At 42.3% G+C, this 22,008-nt stretch overlaps 2 protein-coding genes across 11 annotated transcripts in view; one reads left to right on the top strand and one right to left on the bottom strand.

Moving 5' to 3' along the window:
• Positions 1 to 22,008, top strand: part of Aph1b (aph-1 homolog B, gamma-secretase subunit) — a 57,619-nt gene that overhangs the window by 24,359 nt on the left and 11,252 nt on the right. The window contains exon 6 of one of the 3 annotated variants that reach the window (XM_015480571.2): positions 432 to 4,031. The exons of 1 other annotated variant lie outside the window; for it this stretch is intronic. In XM_015480571.2, coding sequence (XP_015336057.1) covers positions 432 to 599 — 168 coding nt within the window. In that variant the 3' untranslated portion in view covers positions 600 to 4,031. Of the gene's footprint in view, positions 1 to 431; positions 4,032 to 22,008 lie in introns of those variants that run through there. One more of the 3 variants, XM_048793695.1, reaches the window with a different exon arrangement.
• Ca12 (carbonic anhydrase 12) overlaps positions 11,185 to 22,008 on the bottom strand; it is a 56,919-nt gene continuing 46,095 nt past the window's right edge. For 2 of the 8 annotated variants that reach the window (XM_048793693.1, XM_048793686.1), the window contains exons 9-11: positions 15,533 to 15,544; positions 14,581 to 14,668; positions 11,185 to 13,886 (exon numbers count right to left, since the gene is read on the bottom strand). In XM_048793693.1, coding sequence (XP_048649650.1) covers positions 13,814 to 13,886; positions 14,581 to 14,668; positions 15,533 to 15,544 — 173 coding nt within the window. In that variant the 3' untranslated portion in view covers positions 11,185 to 13,813. The remainder of the gene's footprint in view (positions 13,887 to 14,580; positions 14,669 to 15,532; positions 15,545 to 22,008) is intronic. The other 6 variants (XM_048793694.1, XM_048793690.1, XM_048793692.1 and 3 more) reach the window with 5 other exon arrangements.

Genomic DNA, 22,008 nt, shown 5'->3' with positions numbered 1-22,008 from the left:
AGCAATTGTCCAGCTGTAAAAGAGACTCAATTTCCACATGTTTCCTTAAATACTAAGGATTCATACTAATCTGGACTTGCCTCACTTTCACTTTTAAGTGAAAATTCTAATAGACAATTAACACAGAAATGGATACTAACCCGGGCTAGATTATAACATGTGTCTTCTACTGAGTATTCCATTAGGTTTTGGCAAGTGACTATCTTCTAGGGTTGTCAGTAGAAGCTAGCAAAGCACAGGATCTACAGACAAGTCTTTCTTGATTAGTTGGTTCTGGATGCTTTTGTGGATTCTTAACACATGATATGTATTGTAGTTTGATGAAACACAGTCCAGCTTTTGAGAATATTCCATATTTTCCCGTCTTTGGTTATTCCACGTGTTTAATAAGCTTGTATTATTACCCAAGTTGATTTATTTTTTCTTTGCAGACCTTCCTAAGTCCTCACTATGGAATAAATCTGGTGTCAGCATACGTAATCATGGTGTTCATGGGCATCTGGGCATTTTTTGTTGCTGGAGGCAGCTGCCGAAGCCTGAAATTCTGCCTGCTCTGCCAAGACAAGGACTTTCTTCTTTACCACCAACGTTCTAGATAACCTCCGACAGTCAGTTCCTACCAATAGCAGGCTGTGTCATTAGAGGAAGCACAACAGTGCCTTTTTCTAAAAAGAGTAAGAAAGAAAGAAATCCCCTTTTCTGGTGGAATTTTGGAAAAGCAAAGCTATCTAGATAGGAATTCCATTTGCTTGGCTTTCAAGAAACAGGTCTCTCAAAAGGATGCCTCAGTGGTCTGCGTGCTGGCTGCATGTTAGAGACACCTGGGAAACAGAAGGAATACTGATTCAGGGCTCTCCACTCCAGATTTAATTGGCCTGAGCATTTGGTAATTTTTGAAAGCTTCCAAGTAATTCCAATGTGTGACAAGGCTGAAAAGCACTGGGATCCAGATGGGAACTTCTCAATATCCTAAGTAAATGAGATTCTGATATTTAACTGTCTCCTGATTCAACTTGTGCTAAGCAAGTAAATTGCTGAATGTCAAATTCTAGTTAGCCTTTATCTTTTTATGTTATGAATTCACAAAAGGCTAAAGGGCTATCACCTCTGAACCATTCACATATATTTCACTAATACCATCTTAGCAAAACATGGTAGACTGTGCTTCTCAATACAATAATAAATTACACTGACTTACTATGATAATTTAGCCAAAATAAGATTAGATTAATAAGGTATATTCTCCTGAAATTTTTCCATTCTAGATTTTGCTTTTTTGAGGCACTGCATTTTTTAAGTATAAATTCAGTTTAAGATTAATTTTTTATTTCCTTGGAAAGTACAAAATCGAGAATTGTGCAAAGTCTTTGAGTCTTTTCTTAGTTTAAAGCTGCAGTGTTTACTATCTGAGTGCCAGGTGCTGGATCAGGTGAGGTAAAGCCCCATGTTTTATCCCTAAGCAGCTGAACAGAGAACTGAGAACTGTACCCTGGGACAGGCTTCCCTGGAGCTGGTGGAAATGTGACCAAAAGCTCAAGGAAAATAAGCCAAAAGGATGTTCTTGGACACTTTTCATTTGCTCCTGTTACTGTTTTCAGCTGAATCTAGCCAGCCAGCATCCAGGCAGACAAGGTTGTCATTAACAATACTGAACAGCTCCTTTACCCAAATGGTGTAGTATAAAATTGTAAAAATGTATTTTAAACTGCCAGATTTTTTGCTATTACATATCCATATAATCTTTAGATTTATTAGGTATCTGGGTTTTGGTAGCAGTGATATAGCGTTCTCTTTAGAAGAATATCCAAGGTGTTTGTTCAGCTTCTAAATAACATTTTTTTAAATTTCCTTTATGGAGAGGAAATCCTAGTGAATTATGATTTTACTAACTGGAAATTTTTCCCAGTTTTTGTCTTTGGGGAGCTGATAGTGTGAAATGGAAATTATACATTAAAGGGATACTTCTGTGAATCCTATATATTTTTTAGAAGAAGGTCCCCCCCACCAAAAAGAAAAAGGAAAAAAAAACAGCAATGAAGGGTTCAATATGACACACTAGATGAATGAATGTGACAGAACCATGATGGGAAAGAATAATGAACATGTTTCAAATAGAAGTGCATTCAGCATTTTGAGCAAACTGTACATCATTCCAGAGGCCAGAACCTTACTCATGGACTAGACTTTTGTCAATGAAACCTCACTGTGTTTAAAATACTAGAATATCTCAATCTAGAGATGAAAAAGGAGTAGAGCCTAATAAGTAATTGTAATTATTCCCCTAAAGGTAACTACAGCACCAGTACTAGTGTTTTCTGATGGAGTTCAGTTTTTGTTTTTGTTTTTTTTTTCCGGCTTTATACAAGATTATGCTTGGACTAGAAGAGACAAGGACTTAGTAACTGAACAGTGAATTTTATTGTACAAAATTAAGGGGAATAAGATGCCCATAGAATTGGGATTTATTCTTAGCAGAACATGGTCTCTGTCCCTTTTCCTCTTTCTCTCCCTCCCCGTTTTCTCTCCCTCTGCTCTTTGTGTCTCTCTCTTGTGGTACTGAGGACTGAACCCATGGCCTCATGCATGGTAGGCAAGTGCTCTACAACTGAGCTACATCCCCAGCCTGAATTATATATAAATCTCTTAAGTGAATACTCTGATAAAATATTTGCCTATATCTAAAATCTGAGATTTTAATATTATTCATATTTGAGCTTTGATCAAGTTCTCTGTACACCAATAACTTAATATTAAGAAGCTGGAATATTGTATCATCTCATTTAATAAAAACTCAGAAGTTTTTTATGGTCAGACTATTGCCTTAGTTCAGGAAATTATTTAATAATCTTTGGTTACCTATGAATAAGGGAATGATGTAACCCTGATTTCTCTTAGAATGTGAATATTGCCATGGTCAGTTCAGGCACTTGTTTCAAACAGGCTGCTTTGCCATCTGCCAAGGAAGCCTAGAGGGAGGTGTAGACTTCCTCTGTTGCTATGTTTGTATTGAAATGCCTTTTTTTTTTTTTTGCATTTGTTATCTATATGGATCTTTCTGAGTCCTGGTAATAACTGGAGAGGAGTTGGTGTTGGTGCTGCATGCTTTCCTCCATGCAGGATTTTTCTGTTTAGAGGAAAATGTGGACAGTTAACATTGACCTTGGAATTTTGAATATTGTTGCAGTGCTTAAATATATTGCCTTGTAATTAATTGATACTGATTCTGTTGTTTTCTAACATAAGCTGTACTTTTTATTTCATTTGAGTAATCATAACCAGAGATGTCCAATTGCCTTGATCCTGGCCTAGGTGTTATAGTAGCAGTGGCCCTTTTGAGCTTCTTGAAAACATGACTGAAAGGAAGTACTGATGTCATCTGCAGAATGCATAGAAAATGATTTCTGTTCCCAGTGTTAATTTTCTTCTCAAGCACATTCCAGTGACTGCTGAGAGTGGCAGATTCACACCGGAAAAGCAAGGTGTTCTTATCTATAGAGTGGATGCAACGTATGCAGTTGTGACAGAAGATTCCTTGTAACTAGTACTCCTTCCAATTACTTCAGCCCAGCCCCCAAACAGGGTTTAGTAGTTAGCGTGGGCCCCAGGGTGACACTGAAGTTTTGCCAACTAGCCTGGGTGGCAACCTGTCTAGGGTACCAGCAGCCTGCTTCCTGGGAATAATTCCTCAAGGGTGTTGGCTTTTACTTAGTTTTTTTCTGGGACCCACCATTCCTACTTCCAGGTAGACAAGGTAGATGTCACAAAAAAATATTTTGAAGTGCTTTGCTTAGAACATTTTGCTTGTGATTACAAATGCTTATATTTCTTATATACTAAGAGGTTTTACTTCTAGTAAATTTTAGAAGAGTTGGGGACTGTCTGTGTGTAAAATATGTAACAGTTTATAAAAGTTATACATTCCGTCCTATACAGTTTCAACATCCAACCTTGCATTCCATACACAATGCAGTAGACTCTTTGCAGACCTGTATTTTTCATTGAATAATAAAAAGATCATTTGGTACTACTCATTTCCCATGTTTCCCCTTCTTTGGAGTAGTCTTTCCTTCAGGATCTATTTGGGTTTTGAGCATTTAAAACATGGCTATATAGTCTGTTGTTTATAACCGATCAAATGCACTATGAATTGTGAATAATATAGCATACCTTGAATACAGGAGATGCTTGAGACTTTTTCAAAAAGAAGTTCTTTAGTTTAAAATTCTTTAAAGTTCTTTAATTTAAAATTCATCTCTGTATGTTCAGAAATATTTTGGTACAGAAAATTTCTTGCGATTTCTTAAAACAAATAGAGAATAATTCTAAGGTCCTAAAATCTTACTTTGAAAAACCTCCTAAATAATTGTAAAATAGTGAATTTATAAAACATCATGTGATAATGGCTGAGGATCAGAGTCAGGTAAAGAGGAGAATGCAGTTTTACTTCTCCCCAGTGGTCCTGAGTAGCCTATAGAGTCCCTTTGTTCTTCCTCCCCATGGTGAGGAGACTATAGCTAAGGCATGGAGCTTGGCCTTTACCACTAGGATATGTAGGGTATTGTGATGACTTGTAACTCAAGGTCATATGATGCCAGTTCACTCTGGATTGAAATGAAGCTCTTCAGGTTTATGTTGACCATATTTCTGGCTAAGATTGCATCAAAAACCAAGGGCTCAAGGGCTCTGTTCTTTTAACTAGTAAGCCAGGGAAAGAGGCACACATCCCCTGTGTGTCAGGCCCTTTCCACATTAAAATTGTGGCCCTCTTTAATTGTTATTTGACATTTTGTTGTAATGGAGGTTTCTCTGTGACCTCAATGTGAGAAACCTTCAGTGGAAAGAAGTATCTATTTTACTTTCACCTCATTGAAACTGCAGAATAGAAAAACCATTCAACTGGATTATGATCCCAATCTAAGTAGAATTGAGGATTTAATATGTTCTCAGATGACCATAATAAACTCTCAACTCCAGTCAGGTCCTCCCTATGGTGCTACTTGCCACTTAAGTGTGGATCACTATAAGTCCTGCTTCTACAAGAGTAAAACTATTCATTCTTTTAGGGCTTCTTCAAAAACAGAAATAACTCCTAATGCTCATGCACACTTCTTTGACACTTTAAAATGGAGAAGAATATGATGGTGGAGATCTTGGTACTTGAAGGGCATTTAATTAACCACACACAGTATTATTTTGAGAAAAATGCACTATGAATTGTGAATAATATAGCATACCTTGAATACAGGAGATGCTTCAAATTTTAGGAATGGGTGAGGGGTACTCGGGTAGTGGATATAGATCAAGAAGAAAAGGTGGTAGCTGAGGACTGAGCCCTGGAGCACTGCAAGCAAGGATTGTAAAGGGGGAAAAAGTTGATGAAAAAAGAAATAAAACCAGAGGAGTGTGATGGGCTGAGAGCCAGTAGCAAAGGATGTCAAAAGCTGCTGAATAATGAGAAGAGGGAGAATTGATTGTTGTATACAGAAAACATGCTGGTGACTTTGATAAAAGCAATTTCAGTGTAGAAAAAAGCGTAAACATGCAAACAGAGTAGGTCATAGAGACTGAGAGAGATGGAGATGCCACATCAAGAGCAGAGATGTTGTGGAAGAATGATAGCCTGAGGAGGATTTGCAGACACATGAGGATGTTTTTCTCTCTCCTCTTTATGATACGAACTGTAATGGCATATTGAGAACACGCTGTAATAGGATAGGAAGGGCATGGTAGGAAGTGGGAAATGGTGCAGGGGAGAATGGCTGAAATGAAGTCCTTGCAGGGGATTAAAGAGGGAGATTTTTAGCCTTGAATACTTAGTAAATAAGTAAAAATGTTCAAAATCAATGATTTAAGCTCCCCCTTAAGAAATTAGTGAAAGAAAACTAAAGCTAAAGGAGAAGAAATAATAAAAATAGAAATCAAATAGCAATGAAACAACAGAGAAAATTAAATGTCTGGTTAACATTGATAAAACTGAACAGATCAATAAGGAGAAAAAAGAGCAACGATATCAGGATTGAGAGGGAGACATCACTATAGATCCTATATTATTAAGTAACAGGGAATATAATGGACAACTTAATGCCAATAAATTTAAAAGATCAAACAAAAAAATCCTTTTTTAAAAAAAATTCACAAATCTCAAGTATTAAAAAATCTGAATAGCCTTATATCTGTATGAGTCTATACTCAAACTCTAGTGGTTTGTCAGAATTAACATTTCAGATTTTTCTTGCCTCTTAACATGCATTGTAATTATTGCTGAAAATAACATAACCTTTTGTATATTAGAAATTGACTAAGCCTTTAGTGTTAATTTTAGGATAAACTGGGCAGCAGTTGAACTACAGTTAATGTGTGCTGAAGTTGTATATGCCAAAGGCTCCCTCTACTGGTCTTGTTTTTAATGTCCTACTTGACTTGGGGCTTCCCCAAATGCTTCTTTTCAGAGAAAGTCTGTATCTTGCAGCTCAGTAGGCTCTAATCCACTGTTATATACTGGAACCCTGATGGTGTGGCAATGAGATGTGGAGGATGGAACATGTCCTGTAATCCTAAAATCAAAATATCAGTTTTTCAATAGGCTGACATCCCTGGGTTAAGTGTCTCAACCTCCCCCACTCCTCCAATCCCCCGTCATCCCCTCACCCCAGGCCAGGTTAGATGAGACAGGAAGACCAAAGGGAATGGAAGTGGGACAAATCCCTTTGCCCCAGGTGGGATGGGGCTCTGGTAAAGTCTTTTTTCCTTAGAGCGTAGGCCTTTGTTGTGGGGAAACCCCTGGATGTATTTTACAACAATGACACTATATCTCATTTTCTGGCTAGTCTATACTCAAACTCTAGTGGTTTGTCAGAATTAACATTGAAGAATCTTCACTAGTTTATGGCTCCAGCAGCTTCTATTCCAGGTAAGAAAATTACAATTGTGGCTGTCTGGATGATTCTCATCTCTCCAGATTTCAGGGTGGTAGTTTGCCCTGAGATGGTAGTTCTCTGATGGGTTCAATAAAATTATTGATTTGCATATTTTTTTCATGTAAGGATGGGAGTACTGACTTCTAAACTCTTTATACGTTGGGCTAACCAGAAATCTCCTGTAATTTTTCTAAAGAAAACTCCTAGAAGACTTCACTGGAGAATTCTAACAAACATTTAAAAAGAAACAATACCAATTCTACAAAAACTCTTCTGAAAAATGGAATCGATGGCACTCAGTTCATTCTGTGAGCTAGTGTTACCCTGATAACAAAACCCTATAAGGAAAAACACAGATGAAAACGTTCTTTTTCTCCTCAAGGTCCTGCTTAAGTGTCACGTCTTGTCTGAAGTCTTTCCTAACTTCATTAGAATTAGAGAAGCAAGTGGTTTTCTCCACTGTAAACCTTTATGCTTTTTTAAATTCAAGGAATAATTTACATACAATAAAATTATCTGTGCTTGGATGGATGGGTTTTGGCCAATATGTTCAACTGTGTCACCCCCACCCCAATCACCCTCTGATGTTTCCCACCTGTTCCTTTTCAGTCAAATCATACCACTTTCAAGAGCCTTCATCCACTCCCACTCCCATCGCCATAAATTAATTTCACTTTTTAAAAATTTTAATATTAGAATAACATGAAATGTGCTATTGTGTCTAATTTTTTTACCCAACATAATTTTCTGAGATTCATCCTTATTTTAGTGTATATCAAAATTTGCAACCTTTTATTGCTGAATTATTCCATTCCACGGATATACCACAGTTTGTTTAGCCATTCTTTTGCTCATGGATGCATAGATTCTTTACGCACTGCTATATATTATGGTTAGTGGCTTCTGTTTGTCTAGGGAGACAGACTCATTGAATATAGGGACCCTGCCTAACTCATCTTGGGTCCCCACCACTTAATCTGCCCCTAGCAGATGGAAGTTGTTCATTAAATCTTTGCTCTTAAATGAGGAGGTATGAGAAAATCAGCTAGAAATTATTTTGAAGGATAGGAGGGAGATGAATTCAGATTTCACCCAATGGTTAGGAGAGAGTGATAAGCCCCTGAGCTATGCTTGTTAGTGGCTGCCCTGTCCTCCATGTACCATATTCAGAAAAACTTTTCAAATGATTGTGCATTTGGATGGTGAGGAAGGAGAAACACCAAGATGCACAGGACCTGTTGCTGGATATCTAGTTTCAGCAGAGGCACTAACTGGTCATGTTGCCTATTTCTCTAGAAAATTCTTTGCTTCTTCCAGAGAAGGCTGGTTGACTCTCATCACCAAAACAGAATTGCTTTAGAGGTCTCCATTTACCCTTGAGCCCAGGGGCCCTGTGTTTATTGTCTTCATTGCAGGTAATTAAAAGTTAATATTTGAAATGCATGAAATCAAGCAGAAATAATGACTTTGACTTACAATATTGAGAGGTCATAGCTGGCCATGTGAGTAGAGATCACGTTCCTTCCCTGACTTGTGGGGTTTTATGAGGTTACTGCATGATTGGGGTAATCATAGTGAATTCTATTACAAGAAGGTTTCTGTGTTACTGGAGCTGTGAAGGTGGCCTTTGCCCTGTCACCAAAGATTCTGGTGCAGTAGCTGTGAGTTTGACCTGGGTAGCCAGAGTCTTTGTTTCCCACTTTGAATATGCTTTGCCTTTTCCTGGGTTGTTGCATAATGGAGTGAAGGGCACTGTAACAGTAAAGAGTATCCACACGAGAGGCGTTGTCCAATTGCTTGTTGACCTACAGTCATAATGGTTGTGATAACTTTTTTATGGTGCTTTATTCAGTACAGCAAGGTACTTTGGCCTTTATCTCTCATTCTGTAATGAAGGGGTATGGGTGGAAAGGGGGACTCCTATAGCATTGTCTGGACCTCACACCTTCCACCCACACCCTGTGACAGTTGAATCTGAGCCTGAGGGTGTTGTGTCCTTGCCAGGTCATCTCCAGTTTGGATGGCTACTCAGAGGTGGCCTCAGTGCAGACTGAGGATGGTGCCTCCACCTCCCAGCAGGTGGCCCCAGAGATCAGGTTTCCTCCTGGGAACAGCCCTGGGACTTCTGCTACCTTGAAGGAAGTCCTCTGTTCATAACATAGGGGCCAGCAGAACTAGTTACAAAAGCAGACTTTGCCAGAAACTGTTCCCTTCATTCTGCCAGGCTACAGAAGCCTAGAAATGCCTTGCCAGTGTGGGAACCTCAGGGCTCCAAGGGGACCAGAGGTGGGAAAGAACGTGTGGAGCAGGGAGGGGAGGGAGGTACATTTTTGGCACCTGGCCGGGGTGCTACAGAAAGGTTCTTCTGCTGTTAATCAGGTGTCCATGAGCCTGCAGTCCACACTCTGGCAAAAGCACTGGAATGCCCCAGGGCTGACACTCCTGAGCACCTGGACCCCAGGCAGTGGTCAGGGCCAGGAAGGTCAAGAAGCTGCCCCCTGCAGCAGGGGACAAGGTAGGAGGAGAGAAGGAAAGAGTCCAGAGTCTGCTGCTAATCATTCATCTTGGCTTCATTTTCCTGCCTTCATGTCTTCACCTTCACCTAGATGTCCCTCGTCTTCTATCTCCCATTCCCATTCCTCGACCCCAAGATGTTCCTCCAGGGTTTATTTCTGTGTGGAAGTTCCCTAGGCTTCAAGGGCATCTCAAAGGAGCTGAGCACTCCACATCTGCAGAGTTCATCAAGGTGGGGACTGGCCTCAAGTGGCTATTGAGCACTTGGAGTGTGGTTAGTGAAACTGAGAAGCTCAATTTATTTTATTTTAATCAATTTAAATTTAAAAGCTGATAATAGATTCAGTAATTTGGAAAACTTTATGTTAAGAGCAACTCTGCTTTTCAACAGTAAAATTGATGAAATCAAAGTACAGATCAAATATTTACAAGGAAAATTTAGCATCTGAATTGAGATGTGTTGTAAGTGTAAAATACACACCAGATTTTGAAAACTTAGTACTGCAAAATTAAAATATCTCATTAAAATATTAATTACATGTGGGAATTATAGTGTTTGAAATCTATTGGATTTTTAAAATGTTATTAGAATTAATGTCACTGGTTTCTTTACTCTTTTTTAGTGTGACTACATGTGTCATGTGTCTCACATTCTTTTGGGCTATGGGCTTGAGATTGTTTCAGCTGCATTTAGATGAGATAATGACAAAGCTGAAGGACCCAAGTTGGTTCTGCCAACTCATGGCTCTTGCCAGCCTGACATCAACTCAGAAGAGTGTTGCACTCAGGGAATGGGGGAAGGCTGTGGATAGAGAAGGAAGACCCTCAAAGGAGGTGAGCAGTCTACAGCAAGTACTCAAATGTCTTCCCTACCCCATCCCCACTGGGATAGGAGCAAGTCCAAGGCTCCTGCCTTTCAGTAGACTGTCTCTCTGCTGCCTAGCATCATCCTCGCAAATGGCTATGACACCTAGGATGCTGAAAGGTAGAACCAGAGAATCTCTGAGTTACAGCTAAAGAGACAGTTAGAAGCTGGAGGATTTGTAATGTTTCTACTTCAAAGCTGGGTCAGCTGCTGTATCACCTCCTGGAGCAAATGACTCTTGCATAGTTCACCCATATCCATCCTAGGGCCGATAAAGTGAAAATTGGAGACTTTTCTAAATAACTCATACAGTGATGGTGCTTACCTGTAACCTTCACAGGACTGTCTATTTTAGCAAACCAGGATATGAAATCTTGTTTAGATAAAAGATTATATGGTGGGGGAGGGCAGGTGACAGCATATTTTGCAAACAGATTCAAAATAAAGTAAGAGGCAACCAAGAGAAGCCATCCACCTGCTGTATAAAATACTCTCAGAAGCAAGAAGAGATATGGGACCTATTCCCTATATTCAATCCTTTGGTTCAGAATACCCCCCTTTTTTCTACCCATCTGTTCAAATCTGACTTGTCTTCAAGCCCCAGCTTGCACAGCGCCCTCTCCCTAGGCCTGGCTCTAGTTACTCTGGATTTCCCAGCCTTGCTGACTAAGCAGCTGTGCAACTGGGGGCTGCACATAGGCCTCCATATTCAACTCAGTGATTAAGTCCATCTGTGTATTTTTCTTTGGAACCAGATTGTAAGACCTGGATGCCAATGACAATGACTGTTCTCATTTGTTACTCATCACCATAATAGGGAGCTTCAAAGCATTTTGCAATAGTAATGCTTTTAACTGTACCTCCCCTGGCCAAAAAAAAAAGTTGGTCTGATGTGAAAAACATTTTATTTATCATTTATTATACTTACAGATATGTCTGTATTACAATCATTGTGGCAATAAATATGGAAGTGCTCAACAGACCATCACCACGGTGGCCTATGGTCCCAGGCACAGGGACTAAGGGGTGCTACAGACCCCAGTGCTTCCCAAAGGCCTGTCACGAGGTCTTGATAGAGTCCCACAAGGGAGTGGAATTTAGGATCTGAACTTGAAATGAGATTAGGGGAGTCAGCACAGCAAATACTAGAAACTCTAGTATTTAAAGCAACTCATACAGATTTTTACCAGATGATACTAAAGAGGCAAATCAAAGATGCTCGAGATCCCCTTTAGTGAGAGGCAAAGGAAAGACTGGAGAAGCCAGGGACTTCCCCATGTCGCTCCCTCAGCCTGTGCCTTGTTTCTGTGGGCTGTACCTGTCATGTGCCTAACACAACACCCACTGGAGCCTCCCAGGCACCCACCACTCAACAGAGTTAAGTGGCGAGTGTAGGATAGCTGTGCGTCACACGCGACAGCACTGGTTTCCTGCAGTGACAGCTCGTGTCAGTGGAATGAGTAAGAATCTGAGGAAAGCTGGATCTTCAGGAGTCCTGCAGGATTAGCAAAGAAGTTGACAGCATTGATTCTTGGAGCATTTTTTCTGGCTTTGTTTCATCTCAGCCATGAGGGCTGAGTACCTGGACCATGCTGACGGGGAAGAGGGAAGGATAAAAGCCACCATTTTCACCTTCCAGTGAGTCTCCCTTTCAACAGCCTGCCCTTGTGCCAGGTACAATGATCTCTGTGTTCTCTCATAAAACTCATTCATGTATACAGAGGGGTTTTTTTGGAAAGACAATCCAGCTGGTTTGGAGTGGTTTTTACTAGTTTCTGATTGGCAATTTTGGACCAAGGCCAAGAAATCACCTATTTCATGTTGCTTGGTCATGAGGGTTGTCTTTTCTGTCATTTGATAATGCACAGGCATGTAATGGCAAGGTTGGGACACCACACCTGGTTCCAAGGCTGACATTAGTCTCACATGCTCACGTGCACACACACACACAGACACACATCTGAGTCCCCGTGAGGTCACTTGTAAACTTGCCTAGCAAAACAGGCTACAAAGACATAGGAATTGCTGTCATTATGAAAAGTTATGGCAGTGACAAAAAGAATTTTTCAAGTCGGAGTGAGGAGTAGAATGAGGAAGATATTATAAAGAAACTTGTGCTTCAAGAGAGGACATTCTATGCTGTCAAAATGAGACTGTGAACCAGAAAGTTCCCTGTGAACTACAAGCAGGAAACTAGCTATCAGGGGCTAGTGGTTGAGGCTCCTTCTCAGTCATGGAACTGACTGTTACAAGGCTCCCACCTCTATGGGAGGAAAATGAGGAAAGAATTGTCTTCTTAGTCTTTGTGACTTGGGGAGGAAGAACAATGCAGAATCTTAGCAACATTCCATTAATATTGGTCCTTAAATACCAGGACCATGCTAGCCCCTGCATAGATAGCTTCCTGCTCTTGTAGCATGAAACTATATTTCAACTAAGCATGATTAGAAACCTTCAAAGTCAGAGGAAGAGACAGTCCCTGATTCCAGGTTGGCAGTAAGAGAGTCACAGAAGTGGGAGAAAGATATCTGGGCAAAAGAGACAAATTTCTACAATCATTTTGTTTCTGCCTATTTTCTGAAGGTTCAAAAGCAGATCATCTCAGAACTTACATCTACTCTAGGAGACAGGAAGCAACTCATTTTCAAGGAACACTTATTAATAAAACTTGTAGAGTATAAAACACAACTGCCTCACTGATGGGAGTGTAGGTTGAACTTAACATTCAGTCCTTCTCACATGGTGGCCGGGAGGTGACTTGTGATTCCAGTGCTGACTTCACAGAAACTCTCCCAGACCATGTCTGTCTTCCCATTACTTCTCCCCCTCTTTTTTCTCTCTTCTTTCTGTTACCCTTTCATCCTCACCAAGAAATGGAACTTGAGACTGCCATATTCTAAGGTCCAATCAGTGTCTCTGACCCAAGGAACAGGAATATGAAAATTCCCCCACTACATCACACAGTATATCTCTTGTTTTCATTTCTTTCTGACATCCTGATCCTTCCTGTCTCAATTCTTCTGTGAGGTCAGACTGAAGGTTTATCTGAGCAGAAGGAAATCCAAAGGAGGAAGGAAAGAAACTGAGTTTCAAAAGCAATGCCTAAACAGAGAGTATACATTCTAGCCTGGAAGCTGGGAGAATAAGACGAATTTCCAGGACACTTGAGAACATACCAAGTGAGAACCAGGATGGAAGTGTTTTCCAACTAGTAATAGGTCACTAGCAGGTGGCTTGTTTTGTGACCCAGAATCCAGACAGCACAGCCATCTCACACAGAGCAGTCAGTTCCAAGTTCCCACCTTCTGGTCTAGAGCTCATCCCATCAATGGATCACAATGGGGGTGATAGTGGCACCAGGCAGTGGCAAGCCCAATTGGAGGCCCCCAAAAGGTATGGGGTGTTTGTAGGTTGAGCTCCAAAGAACACTTTGTGGTATTGTAAAGTGTTCACAGAGCCAAAGTATGTGGTGTCCAAAACAACTTCCTTCCTTGGACATCTGGGAGTGCCAGGGACTTCAGGCATGGGCCTCGGTCTCCTTCTTAATGGCTGGTTTATAAATAACTCCCTTGTTGTCACCTTTTTTGCTACTGGAACAATAAGAACAAACAAGTATTGTTAAAAAATCGGGGGAGGGAGAAAGAGAACAGTCTGACTCATATATGCAATGAGGGAATTTTAGAAATCAGATTTTACTATTTGGGATCTTTCCCAATTCTGTTCGCCTTAGGAGAGAATGCCCCCAAATAAAGCATTAACCAAAATGGAACCTCTTCATTTTCCAACTGGTCTTTAAATATCAGACCTGCAGTTTGAAGGAAGTCCCATTATTCCTTCATAATTCCTGGAAACCTTTTTATCTTTCATACCAGGAAGAATAAATTATGTTTTAGGAAAAGACAAACTATGGACCAAGAGTATTTATACTAATGTGAGACATGAGGTTTTCCTTCATTTTTTTCTTTTTGGATTTATAGAAGGAAAACCAGATGGAAAAGTCTTAGTAAGAATAGCTGCTTGTGTTTAGGCAAAACCCAACTCAAGCCTCTTGTCCAAGGTCACACGGCTAATCAGCAATGGCAGCAAGATTGGTGTACACCCCCCAAATCTGAGCACAGTGACCCTTGAACAATCAGTGTCTGCTGCAAAGGAGGCTGGGGCAAGGATGTGTGGGACCAGCCCTGCTAGACTGTGTTGATTCAAATGACAGGGGCTCTTCCTTCTGCAAGGCTGTCTTCCCAGATGGACCAATCATAAAGGACTTATGAATCCAAACCAGCTCACCTCTTCTTCCTTTTGAAAAGCCAAATGGACACTGCCAGGACAATACAGATGCCAAGAATGCCAGCCAAGGCCACTGAAAGGATGATGCCTGGTGAAGAGGCAGTGGACAACAAGTTACATCCCTCCCTCCCCTTTATTTCATCCCACAGTAGATGAGTGTAATCATGTCCCAGCTGCATAATCATTCTCAGAAAGACAAAACTTCCCCATCTCTGGCCTCAGATTTTGGTCTGTGGCTCAGTGGGACTGGCTGGAGTACTTAAAGGGAGCCATTTGCAATGTAGTGGTTTCCAGCAGGGTTTCTCAAACCTGCACAAGAATCATCTGGAAAGCTTGTTCAAAATGTAGATTTAAAAAACAAAAAACAAAAACAAATAAACAAAAGCCCCCAACTCTCAGAGACCCAGATATAATTTATTTGGTGTGGGGCCTAGGAATCTGCATTTTACCAAGCACCTCCAGCTGATTCTGATGCACATGGTACATGAACCACACTTTGAGAAACCCTGGACCACAGAATAAGAACTCACTCCATCTTTGCTTCCTGGAGTTGAGGCCCATTGGAATGTCTATCAATCAGTTTTATCCCCAAGTTCCTTTGGGGTCCCAAACAATCAAGCCCATTGCCAAGGTCACATGGACAGTCATCTGACCTCCACATTGGGCTTACATTTGTTTTCAGGCAATGCCCTCCCACCATTCCCTCCCAGGAAGGTCGTAAGTAGAGCCTTTGTACACATGCTGTAGAATGATTAGGTTTTTCATTAGAAGAACATGATTGGCAGTTCATTTTTGAATTAGAGAGTGATTTGAAGGTGAGACTCAGTGAGGAGGGGTCCAGAGCCAGAGCAACAGCACAGAGAAACAGAGCTGGAAATATCACAGGCCCAGATCACACTGAGAATCACAGGGGTCACCCAGCTGCAGCATGCACGGCCGGTCAGCCACATACCCACACTTAGTCCTGGGTCGACAGGATTTCCAATTAAAAGGGGGAGGAAAAGATTAGAAATTAGAGTCCAACTCTGCTGGGTCTGATAGGTGTTGACAGAAACTCAACTTTTGTTTGGTTGGTGAGGCAGGGCTTCTGCAACCCTTCTAGGGGTGGTCACCCTTGGCTCAGGTGACTATCTGAGGGAGCAGAGGGAATGCCTACCTAGAGATTCATACTGTTATTCTTCCTTCCCATGCTCCTTTACCACAACAGTTTCTTTGCTCGAGAAAGACTAGTTTTTAATACAGTGTGGCCAAAGAGGGAAGAGGAGGAAGGCTGAGAATCAGCCTCAGTGGCAGGCTGTTGTCTACTATGGTACCTGCTCATTTTCCTCAGGAATCTGCCACCAGCCTTCTCCCCCACCCCACTCACTCTATTATCATGATTTGGTTCTGGTTTTGTTTGGTACTACTAGACAAACTCCTCTACCATACCTGCCTCCCTTCTCTTCTACACACAACCAGGGGACTATGGTCTAGTAAGTCACTACTGGGGACAGAAGGGGTGGGTTAGGTAGGAATCCTCAGTGAGTCTCAATTAGTGCCCAGACATCTAAGGTAAAATCCCACAGTTGGCCTACTGGGGACCTCCCAGGGGGGTCTCATGTAAATCTACCTTCTTGAGTGAGCAGAGGAACCCAGTTATGACATCTTCTCTGGCCACCCCCAGCCTGATGCTTCCAAGTTCTTAACAACTCTTCCCCTTTCTCCCAATCAGGTTCTCCATCTAAAGAGTCTCTGTTTACATAAACCCTCTTCTCTGGTGGTGGTCTGATCTCAACAGATACTTGTGTGTATCTGTTTGGCGGAGGAGTGTTGGTTCTAACTCACACTGGAAGCAGATGGTGGCCACCCAGCCTGACACACAGAAGAGCCTGTTCCCATGAAGTTCACCATGGCCACTGAAACCTCAGGACAGTCCTGTCCAATGTGAGATGCTAACAGAGGACCAGGAATATGCTTCTGGGGCATTTGACACCCTGGGGAACCAGACTTGATGCTGCAGGTGGAGGTTTTACTCCTTCCTTCTCCTGTCCTCTGGCCAGAGTCTAGCTGATCCCCCAAGGTCCAGCAACCTATGCCCCTTCCCTACTATCCTGCTATCTCACATGGAGCCTGTAAAGCCTCCCTAATGTGAGGCTGGCCCCTGTGTGTCCTTGATCTGGCTTTCTCAGGTGGCCCTGGACTGCTATTAGGGTAAGCAGAGCAGGCATGCAGGGAGCTATTCCCAAGGACAGAGTGTCCTGTTCTCCCTGCTCCTAGGCTACCATGACCAGCTCATGGCCACCCAAGTGGCAGAGAGAAGGGCTCCATGGGCAGATTCCCTACCTAGGCCTCTTCCTGTAACCTGAACACGAGAAACAGTCTGTGGCTTGGGAGGTGCTTGGGGCAGGAGCCTCTATGATGTAGGTGTTTATACATCACAGGCTCTGTCCCCTGCCTGGCCCATGGCCACTGCACAGTGCAACTTGGTATTTGGGTATGTTGGGTTTTTTTTTTTTTTTGGCGGGGAGGTAGTACTTGCTTGTTTGTTTAAAAGTAACCAGAGACCTTGATCCTTGGGGTCTTAAGGAAAAAAAGAAAAACTGGCCGTGGTTTCTTTTACAAGCCCTTCAATGAAATTCACTTTTTTCCTTGTTTCTAAAGCTCCAGAATTTTGTGGTGCCCACCCAGCTCTTGCCACATAAAGACTATTACTAGTGAGCCTGACCACTTGGCCAGTCTGTCCAAAATGAACTGTTTCTAAAGTCGTCTCTTTCTCAGTCACCTCAAACATCCTGAGAGCCACACAGGCCTTCAAACAGCTGAGCAGTCCCAATCCATGCCTAGAGGAGGTGCCTTCATCCTGTGGCCTTAGTTTGCCGAACAAGGTCAATGGAGAACAAGGCCCCTGGATGGGACTTTTCTCCAGAACACATGATCCCAGTTGGTAGCTTCTTTGGGGACAGAGTCTGGCTTTCTCTCCATTCACTGTGCAGTGCTTTTGATTGAATTAGGCTCTAGAAACACCAGTATAATTTGATCAGGTGCTCTAATCTGAGCTCTTTGTTCCTGGATGACCACTTGTCAGGGACTAAATTGCCTCTCCTTAAAAACAATTCAATGAGAATAAACAGCCATGAAGACAAGGAAAGCCCCAGAGATTGGGACAGGTGCCTTTTCAAAGGCAGCCAAAACAAAGCAGCTCAATCAAGCAATGAACCAAACTGTTAAGGAGAAGGATTGCCCCTGAAGGTATGACCTAAGAGTTCCACCTCCTCATGAAGCCTCGGGCAAGATTTGTCTGGACTGTGGCCCTTGCCCATTGAGGCAGCACCAACCATCAAGGAAGTGGGACTCTGTGGACTCGGGTCCAGGTAGAGGTAGAGCCAAAGCATTTACTAACTAGAGAGGGAAAATTCATGGGACTTCCAGAGCACAGGGAGAACTGTCAGGGCAATTAGAGAACTAGAGCCAAGAGAGAGAAGCCAAAGCCTATTTATAGCAAAGACTCAGGTGTAGCCCAGTCTCTGGGATGCTGTAGAGAACAGGCAAAGTCAGACAGTTTTGTTCAAATAAACAAAGAAGTGATATGTTTCTAAATGGGGACTAAAACAGGCAGTTCCCCTGAAGAACAATGAGACAGATGGGAGAAATAGAGACAGCTGGTTCACAGAGGTGGCCTGAGAGAGCCACTGGATAAGAACTCAATGGCAGGGCTCCTGAGCTGGCGGTAGGAGGAGACTGCTGTGCGAAGGTGGAGAGCTACCTGCTGGCCAACTCACGTGAATGAGTGAAGGTGAGCCAAGATAGGGCAGTGCGACATACAAAAGGAAATCACATGAATACAGAACTGGATCATCGCACACCTCATCCAGGAAGGTGCAGACACCTGGAGAGGATCAGGGGCTGCTTGCCACCAGGGCCTCACTACCTGTTCTGGCTGGCTTGGCAGCTTCGTCTTCCACTGGCATCTGGCTGGCCCGAGGATGCTGGTTAACTGCTTTTGAGGTCTTCTGAAGCCTCAAGTATAAACACACATAAGACCTGTTTACACGTCTTGGGGTTCCTGGAACAACACTGTTGTATTTTCTAGCTCTATTTGCAATGCTATTTGATATGGAATACACTTGTTTTCCTTTCAAAGTATTACTGTGAAGGATAGACTGATTATATAGGTGGCATGCTGCGTAGTAATAACACACAGATGGGTGGTTAGCAATCTCTAGTCCTGTATAAGAGGACAGGAGAGTTTAGGTTTACCAAGGGTTCGATCATTTAAATACATGAAATCCAGTTTAGGATGGTAAAACCACTATAATTGTGCTCTATTATAAATCATAGAGTCAAGTGGCTCTAAAGCTAGTGTTCTTTTCAGATAATTCTTGGTAAGAAAAGCAAGGAAGATGTCCTCAATAACCACAGAGCATTGCTACCATCAGAGGACAAATGGGAATTATCCTTATTAACATTGTGTAACCCAGCAAAGAAATAATTTCTACAAAGAAATCTGCCAAAAAGACACCACCAGGTTATACAAGAGAATTGGTTTTACACAACTGTGGAAGGGACTGAGGGCTCTGCCCTCCCAATTGCAGGAATTCAGGCCCAGAACAGAAAGCCGCATTGCTCTCACAGGCCTAAATCCCGGAGCAGCAGGGGTGGATACAAGGCCAGCCCTTGGCCCTGTGACTATCTTTAGTGGCCCAGGCAGTCTTTGCTGAAGAAATGATGGGTTTTGTCCCATCAAGTCAGAGCAGCAGAAAGCATGAGAGAATCACTGGGTAGCTTCCTCCCAGGCCTTCAACATGTGACATAAGTTCTGATCCTTAGTTTCTCTCAAATCTGTGGGTTGATTTTAACACTGTTGGAAAATTGAAAACAAAGCAAAATGAGCCTTAAAACTAAAATCTGACAACTGGCCAGACTTATGTGTAAATCACTGAGGAGGAAAGGGGAAAGACAGGCCAGTTATATCCTTTCAGTAAGCTTATAATGAGCACCAGGCCCAGTGCCAAGAATAAAAAATGAGTAAGACATCAATCATCCCTCTCTTATGGAGCTTGCAACGCGTGTATAATATGTATTCTTTCTCCTCTCTCTCTCTCTCTCTCTCTCTTTCTTGTTTTTACTGAATGGTAACAAATAATTACTCTGTTATGTGCCAGGTGTCATAATAGAAAAGAATCATGTTGAGGCTGCACTGAAGGAGACTATAAGTCACCTCCAGCCGAATGGGGAGAACTTCTGGGAACTTGGTCTTATGAAGCAGGGAGAGAATTGCTCCAGATAAGAGGAATAGGGTGTGCACTTGAGAGCCCCTGCCCTGTTAAGGGAGACCCTACAGTTTGGTGGAGCTGAGGCTGAAAGGGCAGGACAGGTTCCATTGGGGAGCCATTGTGGGAAAGTCAGCTGGAATCCTCACCAAGGGGGGGATCCAAACTTCTGCCTGATCCCTTATCCAGCTGTTGTCCCTGAAAACGGTCTGCTCTGTGCCAAAAGCTTGTTGTTAGAAGCAAAGTGACATGCACAGTGGGGTTTTCTGTCCGCCTTAGTACACAACCAGAGCTGTGCTCAGGAAGCGTTTGGCATGTTGAAGGGACTGGGCCCTCATTTTGCTCAGATTGCTCCCAACCAAGCAGCACCTCCAATCCAGGTCTAGGAATTTGATGATAGGAACTCCTCTGGTTACTATTTGGATGCTTTGGAAGAGTTGATGGTACTCTTCCATTTAATAAGTTTTATTAATAAATATAAACTTAAAGAAGCCCAAGGTCAACAACACCACACATAATTTTAATCTCAAAAGATTAGATAATTAGCCATCTTAGCTGTGTAAGATTTCTCTCTCCTTTTAAGGTTTTCTAAAACTATGCAGTTCCTTGGGGTCAAGCAGAGTCTAATCGTGCTGCTCTACAGACCAGTGCTCCATGCGGCCTCCCCCTTCTCTGTCTAGCGCTCTCGTCCTGATGCACCTCAGCTGGCTCTGGCTCTGAAGCAGGTGACATGCAAAGCTCAGAGCAGGCCCCCTAAAGATATGATTATAGAAACCCTTTGGCCTTTTTTTTTCCTCCAGCTTCCCTTGCACTGACATATTAGGAAAAGGCATTTAAGTTTGACAACCTCTTACCATCTAAACCCAGAGTTGGTGTCACTGGCTGGGATGAGGTCAGTCTGAAGGAACCAAAGTGGGGCCAAAGACCTAAGCCCTGGCCCCTAGGATGGGCACCTGCCTCTGCTATCTTTCTCCTGCCTTCACTTAGGCAGCTGACTTCCATGTAACCTGAAATGGTCCCAGAATGATTCCCTTCTCCTCAAGGACAAGATCAGATCTTCCTTAGAAGAGGCACATTCTAAGAGCTGAAAAAGTACCTGGCTTGACTTTCATCTTCCCATCTAGAGTGAGCCTTTAACCAGGCACAGTGGCATACACTTGTAGTCCCAAGGACTGGGAGTCTGAGATGGGAGGATTGCAAGTTCAAGACCAGCCTCAGTAACTTAGCAAGACCCTATCTCAAAACAAAAAAATAAAAAGGGCTGGGGATGTAGCTCAGTGGTAGAACATTCTTGGGTTCAATCTCCAGTACCACAAAAAATTAAAAGTTAAAAAAAGTAAGAATTTTAACCAAGGCAGTCAGAAATAACCTACAAGAGAGAAAATCTTACACAAAAGAGAGGGAGAAGAGGTATATGAGGAGATTATGGATTCCTGATAAAGGGGGTTGTATATTTCTCCTAAAGAGACTAGTTCTCTCCTCATTCTACTTCTCTTGGCCTTACTCAATTATATATATAAAAAAAGGATATACAGCTGAGTGTGGGGCACACACCTGTAATCCCAGCAACTTGGGAGGCTGAGGCAGGAGGATCACAAGTTCAAAGCCAGCTTTAGTAATTTAGTGAAGCTCTAAGCAACTTAGTGAGACTCTGTCTCAAAATTTTTTAAAAAAATGATAAAGGGCTGGGGATATGGTTCAGTGGTTAAGCTCCCCTGGGTTCACTCCCTGGGATGTGGGTCAGTGGTTAAGCACCCCTGGGTAACAAAAGAGAGAGAGAGAGAGAAAAAGATATACACTCAAATTCTAAAGGAAGATGGTAGACAAGGCTTTTCTTGGATTTGCTTGTTCTTCCTTAGTTACTTCAATGTTATTATTGCAAGGGGGTAACCATCACTAAACTGAAAATTTCATGCTATAATATAATAAAGAACGGGGTATGTGATATACAACTCTAGAATCCTATGACATGAGTGGAAAAAAACAGTTTGGGCCAAGGAGCCACTGAACGACACCTGGAGCAGTGGTTTATACTTGGATCATTTTACCCCACTTCCCCTGGAGAACTTGGCAATGTCTAGAGACATTTTTTGGCTATCACAGATGGGGAAGATGTGCTGGGTGCCATGACACACACCTGTAATTCCAGTGCCTTGTGAGTCTGAGGCAGGAGGATTGC

This window comes from Marmota marmota, unplaced genomic scaffold (genome assembly GCF_001458135.2).
Source record: "Marmota marmota marmota unplaced genomic scaffold, marMar, whole genome shotgun sequence".
Taxonomy (NCBI): Eukaryota; Metazoa; Chordata; class Mammalia; order Rodentia; family Sciuridae; genus Marmota; species Marmota marmota.
This window is presented reverse-complemented; position numbering and strand designations above follow the sequence as displayed.